Source organism: Thunnus albacares, chromosome 15, assembly GCF_914725855.1.
Source record: "Thunnus albacares chromosome 15, fThuAlb1.1, whole genome shotgun sequence".
NCBI lineage: Eukaryota > Metazoa > Chordata > Actinopteri > Scombriformes > Scombridae > Thunnus > Thunnus albacares.
The window spans coordinates 513,639-533,434 of NC_058120.1; the positions used below are offsets into that span (position 1 = coordinate 513,639).

A 19,796-nucleotide genomic window follows, 5' to 3' on the forward strand; every position below is an offset into this window, starting at 1 on the left:
AGTTATCTTTGATCTGGATATGTCCTTTAACTCCCACATAAATCAAATTTCAAGGACTGCCTTTTTTCACTTACATAATATCACAAAAATCAGGCATATCCTGTCCCAAAAAGATGCAGAAAAACTAGTCCACACATTTGTTACTTCCAGGCTGGATTATTGCAATTTCTTATTATCAGGCTGCCCAAACAAGTCTCTAAATACTCTCCAGCTGGTCCAGAATGCTGCTGCATGTGTACTAACAAAAACTAGAAAAAGAGATCATATTTCTCCCATTTTAGCTTCACTACATTGGCTTCCTGTAAAATCTAGAATTGAATTTAAAATCCTTCTTGTTACTTACAAAGCCTTTAATGGTCAGGCACCATCATATCTTGAAGAGCTCATAGAACCATATTATCCCACTAGATCACTGCACTCCCAGAATGCAGGCTTACAGGTGGTTCCTTTATAAGTCTTTAAAAGTAGAATGGGAGGCAGAACCTTCAGCTATCAGGCTCCTCTCCATCTTCCAGATTTGGTCTGGGGGGCAGACCCTCTCTGCGTTTAAGAGTAGGCTTAAAACTTTCCTTTTTGATAAAGCTTTTTAGTTAAGGCCGGCCAGGCTCGCCTTGGATCAGCCCTTAGTTATGCTGCTATAGGCCTAGACTACCGAGGATCTTCCCATGATGCACTGAGCTCCTCTCTCCTCCTCTTCATCTGTGTGCATTCATGTACCATCAATGCATGTTACTAACTTGGCTTCTTCTCGCAGGAAACCCTGGGTTGCAGGCCGGGCCTTCGCGGTCCTTCGCAGTCCTGTCAGCGTCCTTCCCTGGCTATTGCTGCTGTTATTGTTATTGTTATGATTGTTATCACCCCCCCTTTCTCTCTTTCAACCCAACCGGTCAAAGCAGATGGCTGCCCATTAAGACCAGGGTTCTGCTTGAGGTTTCTATCCATTAAAGGGGACTTTTTCCTTACCGCTGTTGCCAAGTGCTTGCTCATATGGGGAATTGTTGGGTCTCTGTAAATTAAAGAGTACAGTCTAGACCTGTTCTATGTGAAGAGTGCCCTGAGATGACTTTTGTTGTGATTTGGCGCTATATAAATAAAAATTGATTGATTGATTGATTGATTGATTAATAATGGCAGTCTATGGGAATTGTCCAACTGAGTTGGAACCTTTGTCACTTTGACACTCTACTGCTCGGACGTCCCTTATACTACAGATGCCATTCGAACTGTAAAATGTTCACAAAACTTTGAATTTTCAAAGTTATCAGATTGTTTAGTAATATCTTTAGTAGTTTTTCAGCAATTTAAGTCCAAAGTAAGGGGTGTTACAGACGTCAGGTCTCACCAGTGTGTCATGTGATCAGGCACAGTGGAGAGCACAGATATTTTCACGTCTTCTCTCACTGCAGTTTCATAAACTTACAGATTCTCTCTTCCTTCAAACACATATCATTCATTCTCATGTTAAACCAGTCTTGCTTTCACTAGTGATGTACAAATCTCTGGGCTTCAAGCTCTGGATTGAGACAAATACATTTTCCTCATCAAAATGGAGATGTTTTCCTCTCATTTTTGTGAATGTCTGTTGGCTCAGTGGTTTAGAACACTGCTCTCATGATCAACAATACCTTAGATGACGAAGTTGTGTGTTCGATACCTACTCACTGCAGTGCTCCTCATAACATTGCTCTAATGTACAAAGTTGCCTCACATTTTTATCCTGTACCAGTATTCAATTCCTTTCCAGCTTACCTTAACATTACTACCTAAAATACGGATTGATATGCTTGTTAAATACATCTTTTCCTGTGTTACACAGTATGTGTGAGTAATCCTGTGGTTTAAGGTCATGTCATTACTGAACTCCTTTTAGATCCAAATGTTGTGAGTTCGAGCCCCGCTTAGGGCAGAACTCAGTAGAGTTGTAGGATGAAGGAGTCCAGGTGATGTCAATCTGCTTAATGAGCTGAGCACACATTGTTCTTCTCAGTCTTTATTCTTATTCCGTCTTCCATACGTTTTTTTGCCGCGTTTCTGCTGCATACTTTTTGCTATAAAAACCATTCAACTGTCAATTTGTGCAACTCATTCAGCAGATGTGTGCTTGTATTTTTCTGAAATGTAACATGTTTCAGTGATTTTATATAATTTTTTAAAACATTAAAATTTATAATGGCAGTCTATGGGACAAACCGCCCAACTGAGTTGGAACCTTGGTCACTTTGACACTCAACTGCTCAGAAGTCCCTTATTGTACAGATGCCATTCAAACTGCAAAATGTTCACAAAACTTTGAACTTTCAAAGTTATCAGATGTTTAGTGACACTGCTCTCATGATCAGCTACCCCTTAGATGACAAGGTTGTGTGTTCAATACCTGTTCACTGCAGTGTTCCTCATAATATTGCTCTCATGAACAAAGTTGCGTTACATCTTTATCCTGTACCAGAATTCAATTCCTCTCTAGCTTACTTTAACAATTAATGGTATCAATAGCACCACCATGTGGTCAATTATTAAATGTTTTGTGTTTTGGCTAATAACTCATGAACGGTAAGTCCTATCAAAAAAATATTTGGTCAGGATGTTCCTTGGATGATACTGATTAGACTGATATAGGCCACGCCCATTTGCAGCTCTGAAATTTTTCGGCCATTTTGAATTTTTTTTGTAAACACGTGCTTTGCTTCTGTTGGCACATATTTCATCCAATCTTCACCAAATTTGTTACATACCATATTTAGATGACCCCGAAATAAACATATTCATTTGTTTTCAGATATCTCTTATGGTTTGTCTGTAATTGGTTAGCAAACTTTTGAGGGCATGGCCTAATGCACATAATGGGCAATAACTCCTCAATACTGAATTAGATTGCAACCAAATTTGGGAATGTTGTACACAAGGTGACCTTACAGAAGTGTTTAACATTTCATAAAGTTCTGCCCAAAGGGGGCGCTAAAGTAACTGTATAATACGATATTTCTGCAATTCTGTTGTCTTTAATGAAATGAAACTTGGTAAACAAGTTTTCCATGAGAATCTGCATGACATACTGAATCATGGCAACAATAGCTTCACCATGTGGTCATTAATAAAACACCACCATACTGATTATTAACTGCCAAATCTCTTAAATGTAACATGCCATGGTAATTGAATTCTGTTTCTACAGTTGGGGATCCTGAACGAATCTTTAGTATTTTCGGCAATGCTTTGCAATTGCTGTCAGAATTCACATGCATTTTCCGCAGGAAATGCATTTCTAGTTATTGTTGTTATCATGCTTCTCTGTCTCTCTCCTCTCTCACGCCTCCTTTTTGTATAAACCCAAATAATCAAGGCAGATGGCCGTCCACCTAGAACCTGGTTCTGCTTGAGGTTTCTTCTCGTTAAAGGGCAGTTTTTGCTTGCTGCTGTCGCCAAGTGTTTGCTCATGGTGGAATGTTGGGTCTCTTCAAATTAAAGAGTATGGTTTTGACCTGCTCTATGTGAAAAGTGCCCTGAGATTACTTCTGTTGTGATTTGGTGCTATATGACTTGACTTGACTTGACTTGACTTGAACTCAACTCAACAACTGAACAACTGAACTGAACTGAATCAAGTCCTGGCTCCAAATGGAAAACATAGGACCCTCAGAAAGCTGCAACTGTGGGCTTCCAAGTGGCTCCAATGCAAACCAAAGAGTGGTGTCACCCCTCACTATGCCTGTCTTTATATGCGGTTTGTAGGTTGAAACACTGCAGCCTCTAGGCTTCAGATGTTTTTCTTCCACCATGTCTACACTGAAAGGATTTCAGCCACGTTTTTCAGTCGTCTTGTCTCATGCGCCTCTGACGGAACAGATACACTTCTATTTTAATCAATCCAGGTATCTATGTAGGCTGTGTAACAGCTCACTCTTCACTTGAGGTATACATGGTATAAACACAACCTAAAGCATATTATTAGGCTTCAAGTCTGTTCAACGTGTGTGACCTACACTCAACACTGTACTTGAATTCCTGCAGTGAAGATACACATTAAGGGCAATCGCTACTACTGCTGCTCTGCTAAACGTGCTACTCATGCTATGCTTTCTGTGTAGATAGAGTGTTAGTCTTTCTTATATTTTTATGCTGCCTTTCATTCAGTTTTTGTGTTTTTTGTACTGATTTGCCTTATGAGCCTCTTTGAAGCACTTTGTAACACAGTTTATCATTTGCATTAATACTATTTATATGTCTGTGTGAGATCATACCTCAGAGTGCGTGACAGGCACAGAACTGATGCCAGCATTGACAGCGGTCCAGGAGCGAGCAGTAAGCACACAAGCAAACAGTGGGTAGAGATCTCCAGCTCCCAGTCTGCGGCTGTAACACTCCACCCCAGACATGTCACCTTCAATCAGAGCCTGCCACAGGCGACAGTAGTCCAACCTGAAGTCTGGTTGCAAGACCTGGGAGGGGAGGAGAGATAATAATGGGAGATTAAGTGTCTTGCGTTAGGGTTTTATCTACTTAAATGGTATGGCAAACTATATTTACAGTAAATTGCATTTATATTAAAAACAATTGTATTGTTCATTTTCTATTGAACTCATTTATTTTTAATCAAAGACCATGTACACTATCACCTGTGCTTGTGGTTATGTGAATGAACACTAATTAAACAATGAAAAAACTGGCAGTGTTGGCTGGTGGGAAGCATTCAAGGGATTTCATCCTCGTCACTGTACTAACAACTCTTACTGGTTGTCCTGAGCTCCTGCACAGTGTGGGTGGAACTAGGGGGGTAGTATGAATTTTCTGCATGTCACACCCTCCTCGTTTGTTTTGATTACACTTTTAATTTTTGTAAAACTGAAGTGTTACAATAAGTGTTCATAAATAAACTGCCTTACAAAGGAGGTTCCCACACTGGGTCTTGAACTGGAGTCTCTCAGATCATAGACAACTGTGCTGACTACAGAGCTAAAACTTTACTCATCAACTCATTGCAGACAGACCTCTACCTATTTATACATCCATACCACAGAGAGAGCACACCGTGTAACGTGTAGGGAGGAACTTCAAAGGCGATTCTTGCTTTGAACTTTTCATTTATTGCCTATTTTTTACAACCTAACTTTGTGGAAAGGAGAAGGGGAACATCAAGTTATGGAGAGTCCCTTGGGAGCACTTCGCGTGTGTCAGTAGCTCAGCTTTATCTCTGGGGAACAACCTCAACTCCGGGAGTGATGTCCAAATAAGGAAATGTGCATCATGTAGCAGGAGGATGTGACTCCCCTCCTTGAGACCTGCTGATAGATGTAACAGCGGAGCAGAGAACGGTGACTGAGATAGCGATGTAACTGACCTGCACACTGGTATTTGACTTTTTTTTTTCTTCCCAAAAACAAATAACTTTTAAAATATTTGTATGAAACAAATATTCATAAAAACCCCACTATTTGTGCTTTGCTAAATAATGTATTTGTATTTGGGCACACCCCTAACATTTACTGTGACAATTATTTACTGTACAGGCAATTTAGAGTTTCTACTTTAAACTCCATGGTGGAGATTCCATAAAACAAAAATTATGTGGAAATTCAGTGTTTCTCACAAAGTAGTATTGTGTGTATCCTTAAAGTCTAACAAACGTGGTGAATGCACTTCCTTCTTCATAGAACATTTGCAAGGCCAATATCTGAAATGTTTCAAATCATGCATGCATACAGCCATGTTTACTTGCTAGCAGTCTTTTTCTTCACTGCCTTTGTCGTTGCATTGCTGTTTGTTGGTGTGTTAGTGCCAACATCTGCTCAGTGAAATAGCGTGAAACCAACAGCATAATATAAATCACGCCACTAAATGCTCCAGAGCGCAACTTGTGGTCAAACGCTCCACAGTGGACCTTAACCTGACCTGCTTGTCCTTGGACTGTGTAGACGGAAACTGGAGCACCAGGAGAAAACCTACACAGACACAGGGACAACATGCTGCACTGAATGGATTTTTATATGGATTATTTTTGTGTGGGTATATATTTAAGTATTTAAGTATTCAAGTGTCCATTTTTATATTGTTGAGTTGAAATTTTCTAATGTTGCTACTTTTAGGTTGCTGGATTACAAGGACCATACACAGTTTATCATCACATTGTAAACAGCCTTATTAATAAAGTGTGTTCTTATGTAATAATTTGTTTATATACTTTCACTGACATTTAGATCTTGCTCAACAGTTTTTCATTTTACATGTCTTACTTAAAACCCATTCAATCTCCCACTTAAAAACCCTCTGCCATTAACAGTCCAACTACAGCACTTCAGACACATATGCAGTGTGTAGTGCACAACTGGTAATGAGACTGAAAATGATTGAGTGTGTGTATGTGTATGTGAGGAGTGGATTAACATTTGTCTCCAAAATGACAGCTAAAATCAGAAGTCATTAGGAATAAATTGGTGCCATTATGGTCTGAGGGAAGTGTGTGTGTGTGTATCATGAGTGCACATATGTGCCTGTATGATTAAGGCTGTGGTGCACCATTCCAAATACAGCACACTGCACTCTGCTAAGAACACATCAAATGAGTTGTTTATCAAAAAGCTTTTAGCCCGCTGGAGTCCTAATAAGAGTGTGTGTCTGCCTGTAAAGTGTGTTCTGACATCCATGTTTTTTATGTGCATCTTGACAGTGTGTTTGCTGCTCTACCTTTTTACTCAAGGTCTCAGTCAGCAGCATGAAAAATGGACTGCAATATTAGAACAAATGGTATTTTTTATGTCTGGGAAGCTTGGAGATTTCCAACCTGATAAAGGCCATGATCGAGCAGGACAATCTCTGTCTTCTTGCTTTGGGGACACTTTCGAACCAACACATTGCCAGGGTGGGGATCACAGTGAACAAAGCCATGGACGAAGATCATTTCACTGTACATCTTGCCCAGGTCCTCTGAAATCTATTGGGAACACAGTGCAGGAGAGTACGGTTAAATCCAAATAGATTTTACCCAAATGATGAAAAAATATAAATAAATCCCCACAGTTAGAATGGCTGATCTCACTGCTATGGTCTGACCTTTAGTACGTGTAACAATATTAGATTATTGGTTTATTATTGTTATTATTAATAATGTTTAAGCACATAGTGCTGAATCTGGCCACTATAAGCAAAACTGAACAATCTGAAAAATTGAGATAAAACAAATTTGATGTTAAAAATCCATCAGATACAACAAATACACTTAATTTTTTTCACAAATTTATCAATCCATGTGGGGCCCTATTTTAATTGTGCAAGCACAACAACAAGCGCAAAGTGGTAGGTATTGGGTGCACAGACAGTATGGGCATCCAAACTCACCTGCTATTTTGTTTCATTCATGCGCAGCAGCACAAAGTGCAAAAGGGCTGGGTGAAGGTGAATATAGATCACAGGGTGTGGTGCTTAATCAATACACTCTCAACCAGTCACATCACTGGTCTCATAGCTCTAAAACAGCTGAGCCAATCACAGTGAAGCAGGACAACATCAGCTCAATAAATAGAAAGATGCTTCTTCAAGAAGGTGCAGATCTTCACAATGTGAACATATATTAACACAAATCTGCGGCTGAAGGCAGATGGTGTGGCTTTTACAGTTAATTAGTACAATGATGATAGAAATAATTAGTTAAAAATAGTTTGGTGAAGCTATTAAAGAAAAAGTTTGATGAAACTATTATGATTACATCTGCAGATTAATGAATATATCTGTGCTGCAAAGATTTAACTAACTGATTTAAACACATCTACTTTTTTCTTTTAATTTTAAAAATTCAAATAGTTTACTTACATTTTAGGCATTAATGCTTAAATGCTGCCCGCTCCTTTTTGTTTTTAATGTAATCTGTTAATAAAAAGTGTCAATCTTAGTATCCTGATGTGCACTGGAATATTGATTTTTAGGTTTACTATGGTTTACCCTGCACCAGCTGGCACACGCCTCCAGCTGGAGAGAAGCCTTGCAGTGCATAGGGTACCTTCAGTTTTTAAGTTTGCTCTTGTTGATAAAATCACCAAAGGGGCAACTCCAGTGACTTTGCTCCAGAAAAGTGGTTCAGAGATGTCTATTCTCAGTGAACAACCAAGACCTAATCTCCACCAAAATACCAACAAGTCACTTTGCAGTGCCTCACTTGAATGTACATCCCTTACCTCAAAAATAGAAGCTCCTCCGTCAACATAGTCAATTTTTCCTCACCCCCAGCTAGTCCCTCCTGTGGTGTCCCACAAGGTTCCATCCTGGGTCCCATGCTTTTCTCTATGCTTCCCCTTGGACAAATCATTCAAAATATGACTTTTCCTTCCGCTATTATGTTGATGACACTCAGCTTTATCTCCCCCTGAAACCAAACAACCAGTCCAATCTAGTCAGCCTCTTGAACTACCTTGAGGACAAAAGTGTTGGATGGCACAAAACTTCTTAAAGCTGAATGAAGGCAAATCTTAAGTTGTCCTATTTGCCCCCCCTGACTCCATGAAAGTGATTACCAACAGCCTTGGCAACCTGTCCACCCTTGTCAAACATCATGTCAAAACCTTGGTGTGATATTTCATTCCATCTTTGACAAGCAAGTTAATGTAGTAGTATAAGCCTGTTTTTTCCAGCTTCATAATATTGCCAAAATCAAGTCGTTTCTCCCTTTCAAAGATCTCAAGAAAGTCATCCAAACCTTTATATCCTCCTGCTTGGACTACTGCAACTCCCTGTATACTGGGTCCCTGTCCCACCTGTAACTGGTCCAGAACACTGCAGTCAGGCTCCTGACAGGTACCTGGAAGAGGGACTATATTACCCCTTTCCTGGCTTCTCTCCACTGGCTGCCTGGATGGTTCAGAATTGATTTTGAGGTTCCTCTGTTTGTTTATGAAGCCTTAAATGGGGCTGGCCCATTCCTATATCGCAGATCCTCTAACCCCTTATTCTACCTCCAGGTTCCCTAGGTTGGCTGATGTGGGGCTCCTGGCTATCCAACGATCTAAACTTAAGCTAAGGGATGACTACACTTTTATGTGTTAAAAATTCTTTATGAAAAGTTTTATGCTCCATCCAGGGCATGCAGTCATATATTATATCTTATCAATATGGGTGAGAATACAAAAGAAATGGAGGAAAGCATCGGTCCATTATGGTCACGTCATGGAATTCAGAGGAATGCTATTTGGGCCCTCATCCATCTTGTGATTACACACACAGACACAGGGTCCATCCAGCACCACTGTCATTTGATAATTCTATTCATCCTGTCACTCTGTGTGTGTGTGTGTCTTTTATCATGTCCTCTATCTGTCTCATCAGCTGTCTTATAATACTCATTATCACTGCTTGATGGTCAGATAGTGTGTCTCTGTATTTGTGTGTGTGGGAATGTACATGTTTAATAAATAATTTGTGTGTTGTGTATTTGTTATTGTCTTCTCTATCTGCTCTGCGTGTCTGTGTGTGTGTGTGTGTTATTAGCCAACCACAATGGGGAGTGACATACAAATACTGTGTTTCCATTGTGTTGTTGTCCTGTGGGACACAGATTGACTGTTGAAGACCATAACATAAAATCTAGTTGAGCATGACATGAAAGCCATATTCAAAGACCACTGACAGTAAATCTAATTATCTCAGCTTTCAGATTTGTTCGATTGGCGTTTCCACTATTAAAACAGTACCGCCAACTATGCAAGTTCAAGTAAACAATTCTAAGTAATAATAAAAAAGATAATTACAATATTATAATTATAACTAATTATATTGATATTGTAATTGATTCAGTGTTAGTCATGTCTGTGTTTTTGATGTAGGTCGTGTTATATAATACTTATACTTAATACTAATGTATCTTATAAGTGTAATGGTGTTGAAAAAAAAGCTTTTTAAAAATTTTATAATGCTGGAGACTAGTGATGAAATGATTAGTTGATTGATCAGTTACAATTTATCCACAGCAAACAACATGGCATGTACTCTTACAATACAGTCAAATTAGGCTAATACTTTTATTCATTCATTCATTCATTCATTCATTAAGAACAATTTAAAACTGTTCCTGGTTGCCAGGATAAGGGCTCTATACTCGCATTTTGTTATACTGATAGCGTTTTTGCTGCTCTTAACTCAGTTAATTCTGCTATATTCCTCATTACTGTGGATAAATACCAGCTGTAGATATGATCAACCTGTCTTTCGTAACAGGCTATGTACCACAGTCCTTTAAAGTAGCTGTAATTAAATCTCTTCTTAAGATGCCTACTCTTGATTCAAGCAATTTAGCCAACTATAGACCCATATCTAATCTTCCATTTCTCTTTAAGATCCTTGAGAAAGCAGTTGCTAATCAGTTATGTGACTTTCTAAATAACAATAGTTTATTTGAGGATTTGCTTGTAATGTGATAGACAGTATTCATTTAAGATAATAAAGCAAAAATAAGCACACACAATACATTAAAACAACCCAAAATTTAGTAGATTTTAATTGAACCATCGAATTTGAGATTTTATTTCATCACAAACAGTTCAAAACAAAGTGTGAGTATTTGTTGGAAAAGCCAACCAGCATACAATGCAGGACACATGGCCACTAAAATGCAAGATTCAATGTGGAGCAGAGAGAGCAAAATTAATTTGCGAAAACATTAACCATTAATCATCTCCCAACAAGTAACCCTTCAACACATAAACAAACAAATACATAAATAAATAACTGGTAAGGCCCTTGACCTCAACTTCACCAAATATCTTTTGAGAACCTCTAAAACGGCAAAGGCAAAAAACATGACACTCAAACATAAAACTTACAAGCAGCATCTTTATTGGTTTAAAATCTGTGGAAAATCTGCAGAGGTGTCATCGGAATTCTGCAGGCACAGATTCCGTGTGGGCCTGCTTATGCCATAGCTACTCTAGATGGTATTACCCTGGCCTCCAGCACCACTGTAAGGAATCTGGAAGTTATCTTTGATCAGGATATGTCCTTTAACTTCCACATAAAGCAAATTTCAAGGACTGCCTTTTTTCACTGCAAAAATCAGGCACATCCTTTCTCAAAAAGATGCAGAAAAACGAGTCCACGCATTTGTTACTTCAAGGCTGGATTATTGCAATTCCTTATTATCAGGCTGCCCAAACAAGTCTCTAGAGATTCTCTAGCTGTTCCAGACTGCAGCTGCACATGTTCTGACAAAAACTAGAAAAAGAGATCGTATTTCTCTCATCTTAGCTTCACTGCATTGGCTTCCTGTAAAATCCAGAATTTAATTTAAAACACTTCTCACCTACAAAGCTCTTTATGGTCAGGCACCATCATATCTTAAAGAGCTCATTGTACCCTATTATCCCACTAGAACACTGCACTCCCAGAATACAGGCTTACTTGTGGTTCCTACAGTCTTCAAAAGTAGAATGTGAGGCAGAGCCTTCAGCTATCAGGTTCCTCTCCTGTGGAACCATCTTCCAGATTCAGTCCAGGGGGCAGACACCCTCTCTACGTTTAAGAGTGGGCTTAAAACTTTCCTTTTTGATAAAGCTTATAGTTAGGGCTGACCAGGCTTGCCTTGGACCAGCCCCTAGTTATGCCGCTATAGATCTAGACTGCCGAGGGACTTCCCATGGTGCACTAAGCTCCTCTCTCCTCCTCCTCCTCTCCACCTGTATGCATTCATGTACCATTCATGCATGTTACTAACTTGACCTCTTCCCTGGAGTTTTTAATGCTTTCTCATGTACCGCTGTCACCAAGTGCTTGTTCATGGGGGAATTGTTGGGTCTCTGTAAATTAAAGAGTATGGTCTAGACCTGCTCTATGTGAAAAGTGCCCTGAGATGACTTTGTTGTGATTTGGCATCATATAAATAAAATTGAATTGAATTGAATTTGAATTAATATTTTCAGAGATTCTGATTATTCAAGAGAATTTTTCTCTATGAAGCCAAACGTAGTACACTGTCGTAAACGTAATGTGCTCTACCATATTAAACCGAATATTAGCCCTTAGGCCTACGTAGTGACTGTCAGTCTGTGCATCCTGACCAGAGTCTCTCACCCACATCAAGTCAAGTCAATTCATGCCAAATCAAATCAGTTTTTATTTATGTAGCCAAATATCACAAATTACAAATTTGCCTCATGGGACTTAACAATGTGTACAACAATACAACATCATTTATCCTTAGACCCTCGATTCAAATAAGGAAAACTCCCTCAAAAAAAACCTTTAACATGGAAAAAATGGAAGAAAACTGAAGAAGAGTAACAGAGGATGGACAGACGTGTATCTTCTGTGTGTACAGAATAGACCTGGTAGTAAAATTACAGAAATGCAGCATGGAGAAACAGGATGACAAAATTATATATAATTTTGGTGGTTAATGTTTTCCTCCTGACACAGTGGATGTTTTGTTTTCCTGATTAAGCTGTTTTAATGCGATACTTCAAAATAGAAATAGGTTAATAGAAACACAGCTATAGTGAGTTGCAACTATCAGCTGTTACCTCTCTGAATGGCATTCTGTGAGCCTTTTGCACCTCAAAGTCGTATGTAATCTGCTCTCCTCAAAAAATTTGAGCATGTACCTGTCGTCACGCAACATGTTTGATTTGGGTCACTGTGTGCTCGCCAGGTGGTGCATTAATTCAGTGATTTAGATAAACTTATTTTAAACTATGCCAAGTTACAATAATGCTGACATTAACCATAACTTATAATGACGTCTTTTTTTGTACTGCTCATAAACAGCGAGGCCTGGCCCAGGAGCAACCACACCCCTCATTCCCTGATACTCCAACAGTGAACGTACACATTTAGAACATGTATCTTCTACATACATGAAGCTCTGCCCTCCTGCAGCCGCGGACACACCAGCAGCTTCTTCAGAGTACATTACTTAAGATAAAAAAATACAGATTCAATGCATCCAACAAGATGCTGGACATCTTCTACCAGTCTGTGGTTGCGAGTGCCATCTAGTGTGCTGTGGTCTGCTGGGGGAGCAGCATCAGCACCAGAGGTGCCAGTAGAATCAACAAACTCATTCGCAAGGCTGGAACTATCATTGGTCAAAACCTGGAGACGTTTGAGTCAGTGAGGAACAGGAGGTCACTGAACAAACTGCTCTCCATCATGAACAATCCATCCCACCCCCTCCATGACACAATACAGAGATGGAGGGGCTCATTTTCCAACAGACTAATTCAACTCTGCCGTCATAAAGAACAATACATCATTCTTACTGTTTACCATAACACTGCACAACAGCTCACCTCTGTGTGACAGGTGAACACACTGTTGCACTACACACCATTGCACTACATCTGTAAATACTGTTTTTCTTCAGATCTATATTGTATACAGTATATTTATTATTGATTGCCACTTTGTCTTGTGCACTTTATTATGACTCTTTTTCTCCATTACTATTACTGCTTTTGATGTATATATTGCACATACTGTAACACTTAAGGTTTTGCTATGCAGACCTGCAATTCTGCCTTTTAATTTAATGTAATTTGTTTTTTGTCATTTGTTGTCATATGTTATTGTCTTATTGTCATTTTTATGACAAAAAGACATCTACCTAAAAATAAACGAAAAAAGGACTGTTACAGTAATGAAAGTGGTGAATGTAATTTGTTACTTTCACCCCTGTGTGTGTGTGTGTGTGTGTGTGTGTGTGTGTAAACTGTTAGCTTCAGTAGCCTAGCCTCGGTCTCAGAGAGAGCAGGCAGAGCAGCAGACAGTACCTTGTTAACATTAATGCCATGTTTCTTCATGTATTCCCTGTCATTGACCTGACCCCCGTCAGCAAACTCCATGGTCAGGATCCTCTTAGTGGACAAGTCCCAGTGGATCATGGGAACCTGAAGACAGAGAGGGACAGTGTTGCTTTTTCCCCAACATTTTTTGTTCATTCTTCTCAAATGTTTGGCTGACAGAGTGCTGGAGTCTACCACTTTTCACTAAATTCAATTCTTCTGTCTGACACGAGTGCATTAGATTATAGGCTTGGGTTCTGATAGCTGGTTCTATTTCAGATCCGGTTCAATGTTGGATAAGCAACAGGATTCATTAAGCTCACAATCCAGGGAATCGCTAATCAAAATTTTTATCTCCCTTTGTTTAATAGCAAAGAGTAATGTAGAATAAACTCAGGAAGTATTTCAACTAAACAGCATATGTAAACATGTAATACGTAAGATATTTGGAAGAAAATTTCAGGGTATATTCAGAGAGAGAGAGAGAGAGAGAGAGAGAGATAGCATCTGGATTATCATTATCAGTCATTCTGTATATTTCATTCTGTATGTAATGACCTTCCATATTTTGCTCTATATTTTGTTTTACACTATTATGGCTAATCTTGAATGACTGATAATCCAGATCCAAAAACTAATCAGAGCCTGAGGACTGTTCGAAGCCCACTTTTATCAGAGGTGTGATGAGGGGCAGAACTCCGGTTATCTGACAGGCTCCTTCACTGTCAGCAGATACACCATTTTAAAGCACTATATTTACATTTTATTCACAGGGAAGAATTTTCTGTGACTATTGTTCATTGCGTCAATATACAGTCACCAGCATAACATTCAAATCATTCTGCTTTTTGAAAGTGTTGTATTTCAGATATTGAGAATATCTACATTAATCACTGCTCCTGTTTAAATTGGTAGAAGACAGCAGATTTCTACGAGGCTTTGCAATTAAACATGGGCCTATGCAGAATCAGTCACCAATGTTCATCACACAATGAATGCCATTTAGAAGGTTCATCCAACTAGCTCATAATTGAATATGGTGTCACACTGAAATCTTAATAAACATGGGCTAATATCATTAATATGCTTACATTTGATTTGATTTGAAAAACTTTATTTCAAAACATGTATAAAAAGCAAACATGAGTAAAAACAAAAAATAAACAATAATAACCAATAGAATTTAACATAAGCAACTAACTCCCAGTAAACAAACCAAAAAATACCACATGTCCGAAAAGGAGCAGGAGGTAGTTAATACTTATAATTTCCTGCCCCCTCTCTCTATATATATATAATATAATATACTATACATAATATGCTTAGTGTTTATCACACATCCAAATATACTTATCTTATGCTCAGCAATAACAAACACAACAATAATAGCATCCACAATGAGTGTCACAGTCATGAGAGAAGCCTCCTCATTCCTGTACCTCTCAAAAACATTTTTTTTGTATATCTTTCTGAATTGATTTATACTTATGCTTTGCTTAAGTTCTTCCTCTAACCCATTCCACAAATTAACCCCACAATTTGAAATACACATACTTTTCAGAGTGGTTCAAACACAATGTTTTTTAAAATTAAAATTTCCTCTCAAATTGTACCCCCCCTCTCTGTCTGAGAACAGTTTTTGTATATTGCCAGGAAGTTGATTATTTTTTGCTTTATATAATATTTGTGCAGTCTTAAATTCTACCAGGTCCATGAACTTCATAGCCTGTGATTTTAAAAACAGTTTGCTAGTGTGTTCACGATATCAAATGTTGTTAACTATTCTTATAGCTCTTTTTCGTAGTATGCATAATGATTGTAGGGTGCTTTTGTAGGTGTGTCCCCATACCTCCACACAGTAATTCAAATATGGCAATACAAGTGAACAACACAGAATGTACAATGCTTCATGATCCAGAATGTGCCTTGCCGTTCCCAGAATCGCTTTTTGCCAACTTTGTTCTCACATATCTTTTGAGGTTTCCAGCAGATTTTGTGGTAAGTATCACACCAAGAAATTTATTTTCATATACTCTTTTGGTGTTGATATTGTTTATCATTACTTGTACTTGTGTGTCTACTTTACGATTTCCGAACAACATAAGTTTGGTTTTGTTCAGATTTAATGATAATTTGTTTCTGTCAAGCCAGATTTTTTAACTTTTTCATTTCTGCTGTGATCAACTCCAAAATCTGCTGTAAGTTCTCCCCAGAATGATAAATATTTGTCGTCCATGAATAAAATAAATCTCAATAGACTTGATACCTTACATATGTTATTAATATACAAAACAAACATTTTAGGGCTTAATACTGACCCCTATGGGACTCCACAAGTAATGTCCAAACACGTTGATTTTGTAGTCGCCAATCTGCACAAATTATTGTCTGTTTCCCACATGACTTTTCAGCCAGTTCAGCCCCACCCCTCTGATACCATACCATACTATACCATACCTTACATGATTTAAAGGTAGGGTCAGTGACTCTGGAGAAAGATTGTTCAATACACTTTTTGTCAAATTCAGCGAATATCCCCTCATGGTTCACTGAATGTCCATTCTGTGTGTGCACTGAAAAAAAATTAGGTGTTCATACACAGCCATGGTTCTGTAAATGGGAAAGGAAAAAAGTGGCTCAGACCAAGTCACACAACATTATTTCAGCCAATCAGCAGGGGGCGTTCGTGCTCGTGCACAGGACAGGGGGAAATCATCAGAGCAGCTGTCTGTGTGAGGACATGACAGTCTCTTGTCTCCAGCACCCACTGAACTGGAGAGAGAGAGGCCATGGCCAATTCACATAGAAAGTGTTTTCTCATGGAACAGATACACTCTCATTTTATTAAATGTATCAATCCACACTGAATCTGAGACAGTCTCACAGAGATCCCCTGTATTTTTTTATGCTCTGAATCTGTTTCTGTCGGGTTTTTTGCGTAATCTGAGCAGGCAGCTGTTTAAATCACACAAATATCCCGCTGTTTATGTGTTCTGAAATTATTAACTGTATCAATTAATCAATATATACAAACACTGTTGATTTCTTCCTGTGGAGCCAACATGCAAATTATCTTGGTTCTGTAGGAGGACAACTGCTTGTTCTTCAATTGTGTTAACTCATCTTTGATTCCTAAGACGAAGAAGAGACAGACTTGCCTAAATTCCAAAGTTGATAAAAGTGGACCCTTGGCCTGCAGAGCTGACCTTTGTAACCCTTAAGTGGGGGTTGATCAGTGATGCTTCACAGACCCAGACAGACCTCCTAAGAGACCATTTCTGATCAAATATCTAAAAATTATGGCCTGAACTAAAAGCATAAACTGACCTGAAGGCCACTTGGACTGAGGAAAAACAACTCCCACCTTAGATGGAACACAGACTCTCTTATCTCACCAACGCCATAAACTCTAACCTGCATTCCTGAGGACTTTGTGAAGCCTCCCTGCAAATCTGTTATGTTATGTAGTTAGTTATGTAATGTCCATTGTCATGTAAATGATAAAACAAGAAGAATGGTATAACTTTCATAGTTGTTTGACTATCTATGAAGGAGATATTAAACTTTGATTGTATTAACTTTCATTAACTTTATACTACATGTAACAATACTGCCCTCTTGTGACACGAGTTAAATTCCCTTATGTTAAGAGTTCATGAATGCTTGGTAACTATGAATTTGTATTTTAAAATCTCCTGAGTGAGTAACTTTTGATCTATTAAGCTCATAGACAATTATATTTTAGTAATTAGGTTAGATAAGTAGTCATATCAAGACAGTGAATCTTCTGAAGTAATAGGAATGCCAAGATATAATGTTTGAAGAGTTTCAGGTTGAAGTTTTCTTGTGTTATTAAACAATAGTCATATTGAATGCTTTATCTTATTAAATAAGAGTTGTGTTGAATTTATATTTGAATATGTTTCTGAAGGTTTAATCTAGTCACATAATTGTTAACTTTAATCATGGATAAGCACATGAGCTGAGCTTTGAGCTAGCCTCCAGACCCTGAGAAAAACTCTGAAGACATCTCTTTGATTTGTTTTTCAACCAAGTGTATGTGTATTTAATGTTTTATTGAAACAAGTTAGTTTGTTTTGTTTTATTTGTAACTTTACGTCTCGTATTTCCACATACAGTAATTATTTTTGAAGTACACACTTACAAAATTTTATTTTGAAGTAAACGCCGCTCAAGATTTGAGTGTAGTCAGATTAAACATTATTCGGCACTCAACTCAAATTACTACAAGCCGACCTGAATCCTCAATTTAAACTCCTGGAGAAGGAAACAACGCTTGAAACTGGACCCCTACCTGCCTTCTGAGATCAATACTACAAACTAGAAGCTAAGCCGGCCTAAAGATTCCTTCAGGGCAGCCTGGAACGGCTTGACTCCTCACCGGTGCGTTCAACACCTTTGCACCCACGAAGAGGTGCCCACAGTCCAAAGCCTGATCCAGACTCTTTAACTGCCAAACACCACTGATGACGCTACACAAAACAACACTGGACCTGCCGAGATGCGATTCTACCACGATGAAACACCTTAACAGTAAGGCATAACATGGCTTTGTGATCAAGGGTTGATGTCGAACAACGTCACACACTTCGAGCCATTATTCTTATCACAATTAATAGGCCTTATTATTTATCTATTTATTTTACTTTTTTCTGTATATTATCTCATGCTTTATCATGTATCCTGAAAACTTTAAGCTATTAACAAATGTCCTAAAAGTGGTTGTTTGTTTCTTTGAGCTGCAGTAAACAGAGGTCACTGTTTGGGACAAGAACTTAAGATTATGAGACTGATTCATTTCATTATATTGAACAAGGGTTAGTGCTCCCTCCTGGCACTAACAAATCCTTACCAAAAGGAGGTGGAGCTGCAGCTGACAGACGGCTGCTTCTGCGGACAGAGACACTAAATGCAGGTTGAGTGAGATGTGGAGAGGCCGCAGAGAGGTGGAGAGTGTGGATGGACTTTTGTGCTCACATGAGACGATTTTTTTTTCCACACATGATAAAGTGTGAGAGGAACAGAAGTGACTCTAAAGCTAATGCATTGCTCTGGTTTCTGCCATATTTCCCTTTTAGTCATTGCCTTGGCAATGTGCGTCCATGAATTTGGTGGATGGAGCTTCTGAAGAAGCATGAAGGGAAGGGTGTATTTGGGTGTTTAGTTCAAATATAAACAATCTTTCTCCAGAATGACTGACTCTATCTTTAATGATTTGACATTTCTGTAAAAAACGTTGCCTATACATTATAACAATGGATTGTAACCTAACGTCAACTTTAATTAAAATATTTTTCATTGATAATTGAACAAATGTCTGATTGCTTAATATTATTAGCATGAAAGATTGCACATATTTAGTATTGTACATCAGAAAGAAATATTTGATTGATTTTCTATATGCATGTGCAGTTTTTGTCCCTGTCGTCAACTGCTCCTGCAGCCAACCTACATCTTAAGTGAGCCAAATGATTGGTTTACAGGGCAAAGCACTGATAGCTAAGATCATCTATAAGATGTTTTTTACGAGCGGATGTTGTAAATAATGAACATAAAGTATACTTAAAGGATCTTGCTCAGCATTTGCACAAGGGTTTGAAAACAATGTTTGTGCCTCCTCTTTTGTCATACTGTTCACTGTATTAAGCCAAGCCAATTTACAAAGCACTGGTGTATCAAAGGCACTTAATTAAACGAAATTTACTAAATTAAAAACTAAAGTACATGATTAAAAAATCAAAAAGTACAAGACCATGAGGTCATCTAAGGTCATAAAATGCTAAAAAATGGTAAAAGTCATTTGACTTTTTAATTACTATTATCTTTAGACTCCACCTAGGCCAACTGGAGCCATACTGGATGTCTTCGAGGTCATTTGCACAATATTATCCTGCATTCTGCCTAATTTTATGTCTCTTTCACATACCAACTTATACATTTAGAACAAAACGAATAAAATGAAAGAAAAGAAGACAACACTAAGAAGTTTTAGCTCTGGGTTTAAAAATCGAACAAAGGAAGACA

At 38.3% G+C, this 19,796-nt stretch overlaps 1 protein-coding gene across 5 annotated transcripts in view; it reads right to left on the bottom strand.

The window, feature by feature from the left end:
* adck1 (aarF domain containing kinase 1) overlaps positions 1-19,796 on the bottom strand; it is a 128,620-nt gene that overhangs the window by 22,665 nt on the left and 86,159 nt on the right. For 4 of the 5 annotated variants that reach the window (XM_044374963.1, XM_044374962.1, XM_044374960.1 and 1 more), the window contains 3 exons: positions 13,740-13,856; positions 6,776-6,925; positions 4,239-4,436 (listed from right to left, as the gene is read on the bottom strand). In XM_044374963.1, the coding sequence (XP_044230898.1) occupies positions 4,239-4,436; positions 6,776-6,925; positions 13,740-13,856 (465 nt within the window). The remainder of the gene's footprint in view (positions 1-4,238; positions 4,437-6,775; positions 6,926-13,739; positions 13,857-19,796) is intronic. The other variant, XM_044374964.1, reaches the window with a different exon arrangement.